Genomic DNA, 18,281 nt, shown 5'->3' on the forward strand with positions numbered 1-18,281 from the left:
TTTTTTTTTAAATTTTTATTTATTTATGATAGTCACACAGAGAGAAAGAGAGAGAGGCAGAGACACAGGCAGAGGGAGAAGCAGGCTCCATGCACCAGGAGCCCGATGTGGGATTCGATCCTGGGTCTCCAGGATCGCGCCCTGGGCCAAAGGCAGGCGCCAAACCGCTGCGCCACCCAGGGATCCCCCCTGTGACTTTTCTTTCATAATCCAGTTATTCACTAAATATTTAATGAGATCAGATATTGCACTAGATGCTGGGAATGCAATGGTGAGCAAAACACACATAGGTGCCATCACAGGATAGCCCTAGATAGGCCGCCAATCAAGCAACCTTAACAAGGCATAGTAAATGCTACATTAGAGCAATCACAGGACACACAATCTGGTTCAGAGGGTTAAAAACTAGTTTCATCCAACAGAAGTGAAAGTGAAAAGCGAAATCTGGAGAATAAAGAGATGAAAGAAGACCAGTCCAGCAGAGGGAATGTGAAGGACCAGAGGCAAGAAAAAAAACACACGTTGGAGGAATTTAAAGATGTTCCTTAAGACTGGGTCACAAATGGGGAAAAAAGGGCAGGAGAGGTAAGGAGGGACCGTTTCATCTCATAAAGTGCTTTTAAACTGTGATAACAGTCTGGGTTAAGGCAATGAAAAGCTAGGAAAGATTGTGAAGAGCAGAAGGACAAGAGAAAGGTCATTCTCGCTGCAATTTAGGAAACACATTTCTACCATTATTTTTTATTCTAGGTTTTAAGTGATTTTCACTGTTGGCTTATTCTAAATACTGTAAAAGGAGCTAAATTAAAGGAAAACCTTTATTTGATTTCGGTGAAAACACTTCTCCATGCATCACTGGTAAATTACACGTAAAACAAGTTACTCTTGCAAAGCAATTTCTTGACTCCTGATTAACATCACAAAATAGATAAGGTTTAACAATAGACTAATAGGTAATTTTATCTTCCTTTTATTTGAAACCAGTCAGCTCTAAATTATTCATGCTAACTGAAGAACCGATATATATGCATAACCTAAAATGGTCAATAATCCAAATAGTTTCTATTTCACTTTGGAAAGTGCCTTTTAATTTTCATTTAAACACAAGAATCTCTGAAATCTAGTAATTTACTTAAAGCCACACCAGATTGCTGGAGCGGATGGGGTAACTGTGTGGTGGGCATTAAGAAGGGTACCTGATGTAATGAGCACGGGGTGTTAAATCCAACTGAATAACTGAACTCTACCTCTGAAACTCATGATACACTATATGTTAATTGATTTAATTTAAATAAAATTAAATTAAAAAGAAAGCCACAACCCAAGGCCAATTCATAATACCATAATGATTTTGTGATCCATCCCAAATTGGGACTTGAAACCATGTTCTAAGCTGATGTCAAGACTTTTTTTTTTTTTTTTTAAGATTTTATTTATTTATTCATGAGAGACACACACACACACACACACAGACACAGGCAGAGGGAGAAGCAGGCTCCATGCAGGGAGCCCGACATGGTACTCGATCCCGGGACTCCAGGATCACGCCCTGGGCTGAAGGCAGGCTCTAAACTGCTGAGCCACCCAGGCATCCCTGATGTCAAGACTTAAGAGAGTGATTTATGCCTTTTTCTTTACACTTTCATGTTCTCTGAATTTCTTTTTTCCCCCAAACAGTAAGTATGTAGCTTTATTATTTTTCTGGTAATAAAAACAATTCCATATGGAAAACAAAGAGAAGTACCCTCTTTCACATCTTCCTTGAGAAGGTCAGGTTAAATATTTTGAGAGCTTTCTCTGAGATACAAAATTCATTTTAAAAAACACTAATAGGGGCAGCCCGGGTGGCTCAGAGGTTTAGCACTGCCTTCAGCCCAGGGTGTGATCCTGGAGACCCCAGATGGAGTCCCATGCCAGGCTCCCTGCATGGAGCCTGCTTCTCTCTCTGCCTCTCTCTCTCTCTCTCATGAATAAATAAAATCTTAAAAAAAATAAAGAATAAACTAACAAAAAGAACTAGAAAGTAACAGGACATTAACAAAGCAGTGTAGAAGTGCTATCTTTTAGGTTTGCAACATGGATGATTTTAATAATGACTATTTTCTAAGATATCAGAATTACTATTTTCTAAAATGAACACGATTTTAGCAACCAATGGAGAATAAAACAGGGATGTTACGGAATTCTAAAAACTTTTCTTTTTTAAATTTTTATTTATTTATGATAGTCACAGAGAGAAAGACAGAGAGAGGCAGAGACATAGGCAGAGGGAGAAGCAGGCTCCATGCAGCAGGAGCCCGACGTGGGATTCGATCCGGGGCCTCCAGGATCACGCCCTGGGCCAAAGGCAGGCGCCAAACCGCTGCGCCACCCAGGGATCCCTTAAAAACTTTTTTGATAGAGATCATTCGTCAGATTTAGTTTTGAACAATGTAAAATATTCCAGGGAATGAAAAGTGCTTTTACAATCAAAACTAATTGGGATGGATGCCTGGGTGGCTCAGCGGTTGAGTGTCTGTCTGCCTTTGACTCAGGGCATGATCCCGGCCTGGGATAGAGTCCTGCATCGGGCTTCCTGCAAGGAGCCTGCTTGTCTCTGCCTATGTCTCTGCCTCTCTCTTTCTCTCAGGAGTAAATAAATAAAATCTTTAAAAAACAAAAAACAAACTAATTGGGGCATCTGGTTGGCTCAGTCTGTGGAGTGTGCAACCCTTGATCTTGGGTTGTGAGTTTGAGCCCTATGCTGGGTGTAGAGAGATTAATCTGAAAAAAAAAAAAACAAAAAAAAAACAACTAATTAAAACACTGCAAATATGCGGAGTATTTATTTACTTGAAATACTTACTGTTTTTAAACAGTAAGGTAAAGGCAGGATCTTGTTATTCTGAAAATTAAGGAATCAGGATAGACTTGTTTTTACCTATTCAATAGTTTATATAGATTTGTTCCTAATAACTTTGTTTAGGACCTTACAACATATGTGTTGTGTGAAGAATCTGTAACATGATGATGCTTTTGGATAACAGAATACCTGTTTTCAGTTCTTTAAAAAAAAAAAATCTCATAACATTCTGATTTTGTTGTTTAAAAAATTGTTTTCATTTTAATGATCTGAGTTAGTAACAAACAAATATACAAAATTGTCTTTCACATTTCCATACATTGTATTATGGACCACTTGAAACTCTGGGCTACAAATGCAGGTTTCTTTGTATCCTTAACTTCAATTATTGTCACTTATAAATAAAGGTGATTTTCGAAAACATGCATTTGTGAACATAGATGCCAAAAGTTGTACATGTAAGTTAATGCACAACCAATGGTGTACATTGTTCTTTTGTGCAGTTATGTGTCAAGTGCAATTGACACACATAGAAGCAGTTATCCTGGGACAGTTTAATCTATTTGAAAAGCATTTTTGAGAAGCAGATGGAACTACAGTTTAGAACAAAAACTGTATTCTACAAATACAATAAAATTCACAACTTGCACATCTGAAGCAACTTTTGGGACCGAAAGCTGATTCAATAACCTTGCTGCTATATTGGTTTTATGGATATATCCCCAAAATCATAGATTGGAAAACAGCTGTTTCAACAAAAATAAATATATATATTAAAAGTGGGACTTTTAAAATTGTGAGGAAAGCTCTGCAAATAGTAATAAGGTATGAAACACCTATAATTTTCATTTTTAAGTTTTAGAAATTTAAAGAAATCTAGAAACTGAAAGGTAATCTGAACATTTTCTAAGTGGTTTTAAATTAGGATTTTTCCATTTCACCAATGTTTTCTATTTGATAGTATAATAGAAAAATGGACGGTTTCTATTGTTTACTTCCCATGATAATTCCTAAGTCATAATAAATTTGTGACTTCATTTGCGGATCAAATAGGTAGAAACCTATTATCATGGGTTATCATGAAAATGGGAACAAGGAAGCCCCTTCTACAATCACTAATCTGAACTACAAATAAACCACACCAACACAAAATGATTTTTTATATTAAATTATTTCCAGGTGTATCTGTAGGGAGGAAAATCCAATCTTTCTTTAAAATGTTTTCCTGGTTGGTGGCAATATGTGCTTTACCTCTTTAACTCTATCTACAATCTAAAATTATTTCTATATTATAAATTTCAAACTCCCTGGCAAGGAATGCAAAGGCTAACCAGCTAGGTATTTATTCAATTTCATACAAAGAAAGGACTCATGAATAGATGTCATAAGGCCCAAGTTTGATGTCCTTGCCTATGATATATGATCAAATGAGAGAAGACGGTGCAAAACAACTGGGTTTCCTTCAGGCAATTATCAAAGATGTGGCCTCTGATATTATGAAAACACTTGTTTTACTAAAATGAATACAACTGCCAACATTTTGAGAGCAACTGCAGTTGAAAGGAAATGGGTTATTTTCTATAGGAAACCTAAGATCAACTTTAATGAAATGTCCCTGTTTTCCATGGGCCGGCCTCACGAAGATGTGGCTAGTGATTTCAAACATGTACTTCAAATGTTATCTAAATACATGACGGCTTTTAAAAATGTTTAACCATCAATGATTCAGGAAAGCAGGCTGGGGGAATGAAGACATGTACTTATAACACTAATTAGGAGATGTAGTTATCTACTCTGCAGTTTGGAAATGAAAGAAACCAATTCTGTCCAGAGTCAGTATCAGAAGGAAATATGGCTGCTTCCTACTCTTCTCCACTTTGCAAAATCAATTTTATGATGCTCTCACTGCTGATAAGTCTCATTTGAGTTAGGCAAAATGAATCTAATAGGTTACTTTTGTTTTCAAAATAGACTGTTTAAACGGGTCTTTTTAAAGACTTTCAGAAACAGAACATTTAACCATTGAGAGATACTTCCATTATTACCTTGTCTAATGGCAGGTAACAAAGACTGTTGGATTAAGGATTATTGCTTTTAATAAGATAACCATCAGAAATAAATATGTAAGCTTAACTCAAATACTCATTTTCTACCCAATGCTACAATATGTTTTATTCTCAAATCAAGTCACGTGTTATCTTTAATTCTTTGCCAGTTTACCAAGGTTTTAAGTTTAAAAGAAGTTGGCCTATTAACTCAAAATCAAGACGATAGCAATGTTCACATAAGCACGTCTTATTTGGGCATTGAGCAGGAACACTGCTTTCTTGATAGGACTTAAGGCACTAAATGGTGGTAAAATAAACAAAAAGTATGATGATTAACAACTTCTTTAGAATCCTAAAAAAGGAGATCGTTTAGAAGGACACTAGTAAATCTTTTTCTCAAACAAATAAGGCATCCTGTTGGCAAACACAAATAAAAACAAAAGGTCATGTTGAACCTAATACATTCACTGTCTCAGCTAAACTACTTGAAACACTAGCTATCAAACTAAAGAAAGCTACAACAGCATGTATAAAGGTTGGAAAGGCACCAAGAGGAGAGTTATACTACTTCCAGTTCTAAGAGTTAGGTGAGCTGTGTCTAACACTGCACGTAGCCTAATTAGAAATTTCATTCTTCCAAACGTATGTGGTTAATTTTGATTTTGACATATCGATTAATCAAGCACTAGTTTAGTCAGGAATTTATTTTCATGAACTAGAAAATTACTGCAGTGTCTAACACAACTCCACTTATAAAGCTACACTAATTCTAGTACTGAATGCATATTCTGGATAACACTGGAGCAAAACCATATAGACAAAAATGGTTACCTCAAGATAGAATTCACAATAGAAATTCAATATATAACTAAATAAGATTTACTGAAAATAATGAAAAGTGTAGTACAGATACATCAAACATAATTATAACCACATTTTCCTTGTGAAAAATACAACTATTAGTGAAATAAAATGTACAATTGAAAATTTTTCCAAAGGAAAAACAGTATAAAGGAAAATACTTTTCTTTGAGATAGGGAAAATAGTATGTCATTGTTTTTTTTTTTTTCATTACAATATAATTTGACACAAAAAGCAGTCCTAGAATTGCACCAATTCCACATCCAGTTTCCTGAACATGATAAGAGTAAAAGGAGTTCGTAAAGCAGAATGCAGTTTCTGAATTTCATATTTTAAATTGAGGATATTCTCATACAAAATGTCACATCACACCAGATCTGTTTACATAATATACAATACTTTCTGTTTTGTGGCCAGACACGAATATAAACATATGCATTTTGTGCCACCTCTCTTTCGTTCTGGTGTTTAGTCAGAGTCAGGAAAAAATAATCAAGTTACTTAAGTGTTATCTCTCTAGCAATAAAGAAAAATTATATTTAGTGCATGCTTCATCATTTGTCAAAAAACATTTCTGAAAATAAAACTCAGTTACCCAATGGTTTACAAAATAGAAAAATCATTCATTAGGATAAAAATGTGGTGGGATTTTAGGTCCATTTCCAAAGGACTGACTTCCTTGGCAGCACCACTGTCCTTCAGCAGAGGTTATGATGCAAGTTCTATGATCAAAGCAGGTATGCCCGCAGACCACTGCTTGACATTCAATTATATGAGGCCTTACACCCCCTTTGACCACCCTTCTCTGCTAGTTCATTAGTGCTATAAAATAGACGGAACTTTTGTGGAAATGTTAGGAACATTTCTGCTGTACATGATTTAGAAGTTCTCCAAATTTTTCAAATAGGTCTTCCACCCATTTTACATTTTTCATACAAAGTTGAACAATTTCTTCCTGTCCTAAGTCTTCATTTCTTTTCTGCACAGAAGAAATCTAAAATAAAGAGGATTATCACATTAGCTCATACTTGACACTTTATTAACTCTTTATAAGGGTTTATTGTTGCTGTATCTTGAACAAAAAGGATTTTATGGATATACCTACAAATATTGATTTAAAAAAAATTCCATCCATGGAGGATAATTATTTCATATAAATTTGAGTGAAGTCTAATCCTATAATTTTTAGCTCCATTAGGGCAAAGAGGAAGGCTAGAAAAAAATGGTTCAAATTTTCTGAATTCCTTCCAATCGCATTAAAAACTAAGTGACAGGGCAGCCCCAGTGGCTCAGCGGTTTAGTGCTGCCTTCAGCCTGGGGCGTGAGTCTGGAGACCCGGGATCGAGTCCCACATGGGATCGAGTCCCACATCGGGCTCCCTGCATGGAGCTTGCTTCTCCCTCTACCTCTGTCTCTGCTTCTCTCTGTCTCTCATGAATATAAATAAAATCTTAAAAAAAAACAAAACTAAATGACAAATTTTGGGTTTAATTTTGCATTTCAGAGCAGAGCATTGTAAAAATAATCACCACCTTTTGCATGACCATCTTTATTTTCTCCTTTGCTAGAGGTTAGATTTATGAACATCTTTCCACTGATTTTCACCAAATACATCAAGTGTAGGCTTGATCCAACTTAATTCTTAAATAAAAAACTGATAGTGTTGATCAGAAGATACTACAGTCTACAAGCATTTAACCGTTGAGGAAATTGATCTTTATATCCCCCCCCCACAAAGTGGTATTTTTGTCATATATAATTTCTGAGCAACTTAAATTATGGTACTTAAAAGTTACAATTAAATTTTAACTATCATTTCTTTCTATTCTTTTTTTTTTTTTAGATTAACTATCATTTCTTTCTGCCAAGGCACAAAAACCCCTTTTACAGCAATTACGCGGGATAAGGCCATTCTAGTGATAAGGGAAGACAGCAGGATATCAAAGCAGTGACTGAAGTGAATTAAAGCAGGATCATTATGTATTATGAGTAAAGAAAATGAAATAAAGTACCATTTATTATGGCGATATAAGGCACGCATAACAGCTTAAAAACATTACCACTTACAGTTTCTGTAAGAGCCTCAGTTTAATATAAGCACAACACATAATAAAGAGACTCAGAATATTATTTACATAATAATAGACATGTATTTTTAAAAAACAATTCACTTTATAACATTAAAAATATACCATAGCTTAGAGAGTCTCCTTAAAGTTCAGAAAAACAGATTTAAGTAAATGAAAAAAAAATTACCTCATCTTTACATATCAGATAAACATGATATTTATAATGATGGAGTGAATGATATAAAGAATATAGCTGTATTTTCTCTGGATCAACAGCAAACTCCTATAAAAAGAAAAGAGTTTACAAGTATATTTATTTCATGGAACTTTCAAGTCTCAATGGAAATCTTAAAAATAAATGACTAATACGGCTAGATATAAGCTTAAATATGGGCAAGAGGCGTATTCAAAATAAGAATTTAAATTGTATTTTAAAGTCTTCACTCTTGGGCGGCCCCGGTGGCACAGCGGCTTAGCGCTGCCTGCAGTCTGAGGTATGATCCTGGAGACCTGGGATTGAGTCCCATATCGGGCTCCCTGCATAGAGCCTGCTTCTCCCTCTGCCTGTGTCTCTGCCTCTCCCTCTCTCTGTATCTCTCATGAATAAATAAATAAAATCTTAAAAAAAAAAAAAAAAAGAACCCAGGAGTCTGTTTAAAAAAAAAATAAAAAAATAAAATCTTCACTCTTTTTCTTGAATATAAATGTATTTATATTTTATAAATATATTTATAAAAATATTAAAAAATAAAAATATTATAAAATAATATAAAAATATTATAAAAATATAAACAGTAAACAGGTAAGATGACTTATAAAGAATCCTATAGGGATCCCTGGGTGGCGCAGCGGTTTAGCTCCTGCCTTTGGCCCAGGGCGCGATCCTGGAGACCCGGGATCGAATCCCATGTCGGGCTCCCGGTGCATGGAGCCTGCTTCTCCCTCTGCCCATGTCTCTGCCTCTCTCTCTCTCTCTCTCTCTCTCTCTCTCTCTCTGTGACTATCATAAATAAATTTAAAAAAAAAAAAAAAAAAAAAAGAATCCTATAAACTCTTGTTTCAGAGTTAAACAAGGTTAAAAGCATGGTATATAGGTTCTTCCATATTTTTCCTGTGTATAACATGTATTAATGACACTAATTTTGTCATGGGAAGGAAATCCTACTATACATATTGTTCTGCAATTTTATTTTTCATAACTTGTTTTTAACCCAACTAAAACTGGCATATCCTTCTATTTATTACATATACCCACCTACTGCTATAAATTATACGAGGGCAGGGAATTTTGACCATTTTTCACAGTTCTATTCCCACAACTTAGGACCGTATTTGGCACATGATAGGCACTCAAAAAATGTAATTGAAAGAATGAATGAATCTCTTTTTTTTTTTTAATGAGTCTCTTTTTAAAAAGTGCATAGTGTTACATTATCTGGATGGCTCTACTTATCCAGTCTCCTACCAGTGATACATAACTAGATTGTTCCTACAAAGAACTGTGCAATAAGTAAAGGTATATATTTTTATGCATGTTTCTACAGAATTTATTTTTGATGTAAAATTGATATGTTTCCTGATTTCTAAAAAGGTGATTGATAATTGGGGCTCCTGGGTGGCTTAATTGATTAAACGTCTGCCTTCGGCTTGGGTCATGATCCCAGGGACCTGGGACAGAGCCCTGCATCCCATTGGGCCCCCTGCTTGTGCTCTTTCACACTCCCTGAAATAAATAAAAATAAAATCCTTAAAATAATAAAATAAAAAGGCAATAATTTACAGTATGTCTGAAAATGAGTGAATTCCAATTTCAGTAACTATACAAATCTGGAATACTGAATCTTATGGGTATGTGCACCCTCAGATATGCATTTGTACCTAATGACAAAAAATATACTGAAAATATAAATATAGGCATCAGGTAATTCCTTGCCTATTCATCTACTTTAAAAATCTGCAAGCACTAACTACCTGTAGATACTGTACTATACAATGTAGAAAAACAAAATAAGACGGAGTCTCTGTTCCCTTGAGCTGGAGCTGTTCACTTCCAACTGAAAACACTTCACATTTAATAACAGTAGAGTAAAATATTTATTTCAATATTTTAAAGAGGAATTATATTAACTGAAAAAGGTATAATTATATCACTCCATAGACACTTACTTGTGCAGATTTGGTGGTTGTTTTAGAAGTCCTTAGAGTTTTCTTATTATAAGCTTTGCCGTTCATTTTGATTTTAGAAATAGTAGAACCCCCACTTTTTGCTTTAGAGTCTCGAGTAATTATTGTTAGCTCGGGAAAACTTTCCAAAGCAGTCTTTAAAATAAAGCAAAAATAACTGACATCAGAAGAAAACTAATCCAAACTACTTCCAACTATTCAAAACTTATTTTAAAAAATACAGATATGTATATACATTTACATGTAGTACAAACACATATATAGATGGGATATGATAAATATATACAACTTAGAAATATACATGAGTATTAAACAGAGCCACAAATTCTTTGTAGCTCCTCCATCAAGGTGTGGAATCCGTGAATCAGGGTGAACCTTAGCACCTGCTTTGTAGGGACTCCTCAGAGAGCCAGGGAGTTCTAGTACCCTGACACTTGGCCCAGTCCTGCTATTAAGAATTCACCTGTTCCCAGATGAGGATGAGTGAAAAACAGCAGCATTACAATACTTATCTGGCTTCACCACTTCCCTGCTTCTTTTGACCTCAGTTGTATGAAGAGTCCAAAACAGACCTCGATACATTCTCCGGCCACCATGACACAGTAGTTACTCACTGATAACTCAGTGGTCATGTAACCAAACCAATTCTAGCCCACTCTTTAACAGTCACTGGTGTATTTATGTTCTTACCTATTTGGCAAATCATTCGGACATGAAAAGCTACTAACAATAACTGAATGATATTTGTAGCTAAATTTAACTAGTTTTAAGTATTGTTTTAAGGGGCACCTGGCTGGCTCAGTCAGGCACAGAATTTACTTCAAAAAGTTGTTTTAAAAGATTAAACTGAGTAACCACTATCATTTACTATTTTGACGTTAAAAGGGTTCAACTGCTCCCATTATATTTATTATTCAAAATGAAGTTCCCATTTGATAAGCTACACTGTTTTGTAAACAGTTACAACCTTTAGGGCCACTTTATTCCAGCCTCTGCGTTCCCAAGACTTTTTGTGACAAGATGCTAAAGATGATTGGAAGCACATGGATTTCAGAGGAAAACAGAACATGATTAACTTCAAAAGGCTTTAGGATTCCTAAAATTACTGAGATCATCATGGGTAATGGTGTTAGTTATTTCTAAAGAATAGAAAATCTTTTATAATCTACTATTTGTAATATTTTACTATTTTAAAAACATACTGTAATACTGTGCATGTATTTTGGCTTTGAAACGCAAATTGCTGTAAGTGAAAATAATCAAAGTTAGTAACTAATTTTAAAATTAAAAATTTGTGTTTTCTTTGAAAATAAAAACATGGAAACTAATTTTTCAGTTGTTCATCATAACTATTGTATAAGTTTTAAACATCTAGGCATCTATTAAATTTCAAGTGGTGGCTTTAATACAAATTATTACAGAACTGGTTTAATATTTCTAAAGGGTTGGCCAATGGGTGCTTGGTTGGCTTAGTCAGTGGAGCATGCAATTCTTTGATCAGGGGGTTGTAAATCTGAACCCCACATTGGGTATAGATATTACTTAAAAAATAAAAATCTTTAAAAAAAAATAAAAATAAAACGAGTAGCCAAATTGGTCATTTTAAAGGTTTAGTAAATTTTTAGAAAACACACATATTATAGCATTCCCTTCTCTGCACAAAATATGGCATTTTTTCAAATTTCATTTGATGACAGCAATTAAGCAGAAAATATTGGATTTAGGAGTCGGTAGACCAGATTCTTAACACTGCCTTCATACTACCTTTTGACCGTTTTTTCTCTGCAAGTACACGCCAGTGAAGAATAAGAATAGGACTATTAGTAGTTTGGTGTTGTTTATCTTTGATCTTTTTTTAAAAGCAAACTCTATGCCCAATGTGGGGCCCAAACTCATGATCCCAAGATCAAGTCACATGCTCTGTTGACTGAGCCAGCCAGGCACCTCTGTGTCATTTAATTTTGAACACCATCTCAGAGCACTAATTTTCTCCTAGATAAAATGAAGTCAGTTTTCACTTTTATGTGGAGTTCAGATAAAACAAGCATGTGAAAAAACTATACAAATCACCCATATGAATTGAAAACTTACATCCACACAAAAACCTGCACACAAATGTTTATATAGTAGCTTTATTGATAATTGCCAGGATCAGGAAGTGACCAGGATGTCCTTCAGTACATAAGTAGATAAAATGTGATATATTCCAAGAACAGAGTATTATTCCCCGGTAAAAAGAAAAGAACTATCAAGCCATAAAGAGACATGGCAGAAAAAAATACTTTCTTTTTTAAACAAGTTATTTTGTAGATCTTGATTTTTTGTTTTTTAAAGTAAGTTCTATGCCCAATGTGGGGCTTGAACTCACGACCCTTAGATCAAGAGTCATAGGCTCTATTGATGAGAGTCTGCTAGGTGCCCTAGAACATTAAATTCTTATTAGTATGTGAACGAAGCCAATCTGCAAAGGCTACATATGGGATAGTTTTCAACTATAGGACATTCTGGGAAAGGTAAAACTACAGAGTAAAAAGATCAGTGGTTGCCAGAGGTTAGGTGGAGAAGGAGGGAAGGCTGCATAGAGTATGGAGGATTTTCAGGGCAGTGAAACTACTCTGTGTGACACTTTCATAGTAGGTAACATTTCATTATACTTTTCTCCAAACTGACAGGATGTATACCATCATGAGTGAGCCAGCAGACTGAGAACTGGTTAGAAGGATGTGTCAATGTAGGTTCGTCAATTATGACAAATGTACCACTCTGTTGGGACATGCTGATAATGGGGGAGGTTGTTCCTATGTGGTAAGATGGGCACTCTCTGTACTTTGTCCTCAATTTTGCTGTGAACTTAAGACTGCCATAAAAATAAAGTCTCTTTATAAAAATAAAAAAGCCATACAAATGTATAAACAACTTCTTCCAAAGGAAACATGATCAAATGATTCTAAATGTTTTAGGTTATACTTTCAATAAGAAAAGCTAGAAATTTCTGGATTATGAAGTAGCTTCTATGATAAGTTTTTTTGTGTGTAGATTAGCTTTTTGTTGTTCTGTATTTCTGGTAACACCAAAACCAATTTAGAGTTCCAAGATACATTAACAGATATAACTATATATATCTACCATTATGTTAAGATCAGTTTTTCCTCAGAAACTGAGGAAATCGGGCATGAAAAAGGAGTTTTGATAAGGAAAGGCCAATTCTAATTATAGATGAAATGCAAAAATTTGAAAAGGTTTAGAAGAAAAACAAGATTGGAATTTGGTAGTTTAAAGGAAGTACTTTTGAAAGCATTTGGAAATTATTATGTAGAAGCTTTCTAGATGAATATAGAAGCCTTAAAAATAAATTTAAGCAGAGAAAAGTAAATGACTAACACTAAGGATGGGCTTAATAAACTAAAAAGACAAGCAGACTCATAATGAATAAAAATCAAATTTTCAGTGGGTGAAAAAATTTTATAAAACTGAGAATGACTTACATAAATCTCCTGCCTATTACACTTAAGACTATGAATGCCAACAAGTCTGCTAATAAATCATCCGAAGGAAATACCTTGAATGACTGATCCAAATGAAGATTCAAAAGAAGTCTCTTTCGGTTATCATTCAGCATGCTATCAATTTTTTTCATATGAGGCAAAAGTAGCTCATCTAAAACAAGATAAAAATTTATTGTAACAGGATAAACTGCCAACACAAAAACTTGTTAAAAATCCAACTTTCCTCAAAGTTAAGACATTAAATTCATTGGTGTATACAAATATTACTTTTAAGATATTGGACACAGCTTTCTGAACAAAAGCTAACTTGAAAAATAGGTCTGCCAATAGCCACATAAGAAAGCAACAGCATAGTAGGATGACAGAATCAGAAGTCCTGGGTTTTAACCCTCTCTGCCACTAGATTGATGACAGCTAATGACCAGTGAGCAAAATGCCTAATTTCTCTAGACCTCTTTATCATCTAAACAATAATCATGAGCAGCCCGGGTGGCTCAGCAGTTTAGCGCCGCCTTCAGCCCAGGGTGTGATCCTGGAGAACTGGGATCGAGTCCCACGTCAGGCTCCCTGCAAGGAGCCTGCTTCTCCCTCTGCCTGTGTCTCTGCCTCTGCCTCTCTCTCTCTGTGTCTCTCATGAATAAATAAATAAAATCTTTAAAAAAAATAAGACTGACTTACAGATTACAGTCTCTGATTATATGGTCAAAAATAGGATGCACCAGAAATTAGACCTTGGATTTGAATCCTTTCTCGGCTACTTGTAAATTGTAGGCTCTTATGCAAGTCACTTATCTTCTATGAGCCTCAGGGTCTTCATCTACAAAATGGCTTTCTGAATTGTTTTGGGATTAAAACAGAATAATGTATATCCAAGTATGTAGAAATAAAATATGTACTATGAGGCACTACTGTTGAAGTGTATTGTTAGTGATTTTTCTTTGTTACTATCTTTTGTTCATACATGCATACAATTCATTGATAGAAGGGTAATGGAAACTGCTCATTAATCCTTTTATTCCTTTATTTTAGGTGTCCTTGGTGAATGCCATAATAGCTGAGGGGTAAACATTAGTGAGCAACACTAAATACATGAATCACCAGGTTATTTCATACATTAATTTCATCTATTTTACTGTAAGAAAAAGTTACTAAAGGAAGAGTATAAAGGAATAATATTAATTTTGTTAATATTAATAACAATACATGAATTATTTTACTATTAGTTGATTAGAAAATAATTATGTAATGTATCTTTTACTAGACACAAATATAAAGATTTTAATCTTTATACCATTATTATCTGGTTCATCTTTCCAATTACTAGAAAGCAGAATATACTGACATCTGGACCTTGCATGTAATTTAGTGAAGACTTGTGGGTAGTTACAGAATTTTTCCAAGAGTAGAAATCAATAAAAATACATTCAATATAGAGTTTTTCAAGTATAGACAATTCATGAAATGACAGGACTACTTTATAGAATCAAAGCATGAATTTGTGAATTGACAATGTACAGATATCACAAAACTCATATATTAACCATGTAACCAACGAACAAGAATCAAGAAGATCCATAAAGTACTACCAAGAAAGTACTACTTAGTGGACTGTACCATTGCTCTTCTCTAAGGCTTGCATCGTGTCAGGGTCCAAAGCAATGCTAACAAGCAATTCCATGTAGCTCTTAAAGGTTTCCTTCATCGCTCTTGTGTTCAAAAAACGAGTGACAAAGGGAGCTGGAGGATCAAATTCTGGGAGAGTAAAAAGAAAACATAAATATCCTTTCTCGTAACTTTTAAAAACTTTTGTTTATAACAAGAGCCTATAAGCAGATAAATGGTTGTACATAGAATTTCTTCAAATTCAAGTTTTGCCCATTCGGTTTTTAAAAACACCCCAGGTTAGAGATTCTCAAAGTTGGTTTGTACATCACAATCACTAGAGAGCTTTTTAATTTTTTTTTTAAGATTTTATTTACTCATTCATAGAGACACACAGAGAGAGAGAGAGAGAGAGAGAGAGAGGCAGAGACACAGGCAGAGGGAGAAGCAGGCTACATACAGGGAGCCCGATGTGGGATTCGATCCCGGGTCTCCAGGATCACGCCCTGGGCTGCAGGTGGTGCTAAACCGCTGCGCTACTGGGGCTGCCCTAGAGAGCTTTGTAAAACAAAACAAAACAAAAGAAAGAACCCAGATTGCTGGACTTATTAAAACAGATCTTTTGGTGCATAGGGGGTGGGAACAGTAATAATAAAGCTTAAATATTATATTTCCCAGGTAACTCTGATGCCCAATACCAGCTCAGCATTTGCAAATGTCAGCCCCATAGAACCTGTTTCTTCCCGGCGCCACCACAAATATCTGCCACCAGGCTGTGTGACTCAAAAACTGATGATTTCCCTAAATCTAAGAAATCATAAAATATCTAAGTAAATATATAGCTATCTCTTTTTTACTTCTGCACTTAAATTATGTAAAATTCTGGCCTAGAGCCAAGGCTTATGCAAGATTTTAAGAAAATATAAAACAACCCATAAACAGAAAATTTCACTCAAATTCAATGGCAAAAACAAGATTAGAAAAGTCTCAATTTTTACTTTTTTTCATTCAAATACATAACTTGTCAAAAAAAAAAAAAAAAAAAAAAAAAAAAGGAAGAAAGAACCACAGGTCCAAAATGGTATATCACTAAGGCTAAGGCCCTAACTCAGTAAAAAAATTTTTTTTTTTTATAAGTAAGTCAAGATTTAAATACCTAACCTAACTATAGTTCTAAGCCCCCAGAAATGTGACCTTTAACCAGTCAACATGGGAATTTCCTGGTCAGCAGTAGGAAATTTATTGATAGACCCATTTCAATCCATCTTAGGAGGGTGACCTTGCTTAAAACAACGGAATACTTTGCTAATAATTTATTTTTTTCCACTCTCTCTACCTTTAAAAACCTTTTCTTCTCTGTAGCCCTTTGGAATTCCCCTCCACCTGCTAGATGGGATGCGACTGATCCATGAATCAAATAAAAGCCAATTACATCTTTAAAATTTGCTTGGTTGCATTTTTTATTAACAAACTATTATCATAGTCTTTATTATTTTTTTTTAAAAGACTTATTTATTTATTTATTCATGAGAGACACACAGAGAGACACAGAGACACAGGCAGAGGGAGAAGCAGGCTCCACACAAGGAGCCCGACGTGGGACTCGATCCCAGGACTCCAGGATCACGCCCTGGGCCAAAGGCAGGCGCCAAACTGTGGAGCCACCCAGGCTGCCCCCTATCATAGTCTTTAATAGCAGTTCTTAAAGTATGGTCCAAGGATCTTTTGGGGTTTCCCTAAGATCCTTTACTGATTTCAAAATTATTTTCATAAAAGTATTAAATGTTATGTATCTTTTTTACTCTGTTCACCTTTATAAAAATGATGGGTAAAATTGCTGGTACCTTAGCATCAATCAAGGCCATGAAACCAAATCATACTAGTAGTCATATACTTTGCCATCTTACTGCCACGTATTTTAAGGGGGAAAAAAAAGTCAGTTTCACTTAAGGATAGTCCTTGGGACACCTGGCTGGCTCATTTGGTGGAACAGGCAACTTTTGAGGTTGAGGCTTTGAGTTTGAGCTCCATGTCGGGTAGTGGTTACTTAAAAAAATCAAAAAGTTAAAAACAAAAAAGAATTGTTTGATAAAGCAGTAAAAATTGTTAACTATTAAATCTTTACTACTGAGTAAATGTCTTAATATTCTGTGTGATGAGAGATATACATAAAGCACTTCTATTATGAAGGTATGATGGTTATCTCTAAAAAGAACATCCATGCAATTTTTTGAATTGATGAACTAGTTACTTTTCTCCCCATGGGACATCATTTTCATTTAAAAGTATGATTGACACACACACTATGCCTATGCAGACTTGGTATTCTTAAAAAAATTAATGGAAGTAAACCTGTCATTCATGAAAACAACTGACAGCATTTGATGTCAATGATAAATTTGAGGTTTCAAATGAAAATTAGAATTTAGAAAAACATGTATCAACCACTATAAGCCTGACAACATCCCAAAACTTAAGGAGTTCACTGATGAAATCAGTCATAGCATTAATAAGTGTTATTTTTTGATACTGTAAAAATGTATGACCTAAATGTAAGAGCTAAAATCATGAAACTTGGGCAGCCTGGGTGGCTCAGCAGTTTAGCGCTGCCTTCAGCCCAGGGCCTGAACCTGGAGACCGGGGATCGAGTCCTGCATTGGGCTCCCTGGATGGAGCCTGCTTCTCCCTCTCCCTATGTCTCTGCCTCTCTCTCTCTGTGTCTCTCATGAATAAATAAAATCTTAAAAAATAAAATAAAATCATGAAACTCTTAGAAGAAACTATAGGGGTAAATCTTCATGACCTTGTATTTGGCAATGAATTCTAAATATAACACCAAAAATCTAAGCGATAGGGCAGCCCTGGTGGCATAGCGGTTTAGAGCCGCCTGCAGCCCGGGATGTGATCCTGGAGACCCGGGATTGAGTTCCATGTCAGTCTCCCTGCATGGAGCCTGCTTCTCCCTCTGCCTATGACTCTGCCTCTCTCTCTCTCTCTCTCTCTGAATAAATAAAATCTTAAAAAAAAAAATCTAAGCAATAGAAGAAAAAAATAGATAAATTTGGCTTCATTAGAATTTCAAATTTTTGGGACGCCTGATGGCTCAGTGGTTGAGTGTCTGCCTTTGGCTCAGGGTATGATCCCAGGGTCTGGGATTGAGTCACACACT

General features: G+C 35.1%; 1 protein-coding gene across 3 annotated transcripts in view; it reads right to left on the minus strand.

The window, feature by feature from the left end:
• Positions 1-3,075: 3,075 nt before the first annotated feature.
• QSER1 (glutamine and serine rich 1) overlaps positions 3,076-18,281 on the minus strand; it is a 73,580-nt gene continuing 58,374 nt past the window's right edge. For all 3 annotated transcript variants that reach the window (XM_038563083.1, XM_038563081.1, XM_038563082.1), the window contains exons 9-13: positions 15,125-15,262; positions 13,564-13,661; positions 9,987-10,139; positions 8,008-8,103; positions 3,076-6,745 (exon numbers count right to left, since the gene is read on the minus strand). In XM_038563083.1, coding sequence (XP_038419011.1) covers positions 6,605-6,745; positions 8,008-8,103; positions 9,987-10,139; positions 13,564-13,661; positions 15,125-15,262 — 626 coding nt within the window. In that variant the 3' untranslated portion in view covers positions 3,076-6,604. The remainder of the gene's footprint in view (positions 6,746-8,007; positions 8,104-9,986; positions 10,140-13,563; positions 13,662-15,124; positions 15,263-18,281) is intronic.

The sequence above is a fragment of the Canis lupus genome, chromosome 18, assembly GCF_011100685.1.
Source record: "Canis lupus familiaris isolate Mischka breed German Shepherd chromosome 18, alternate assembly UU_Cfam_GSD_1.0, whole genome shotgun sequence".
Lineage (NCBI taxonomy): Eukaryota > Metazoa > Chordata > Mammalia > Carnivora > Canidae > Canis > Canis lupus.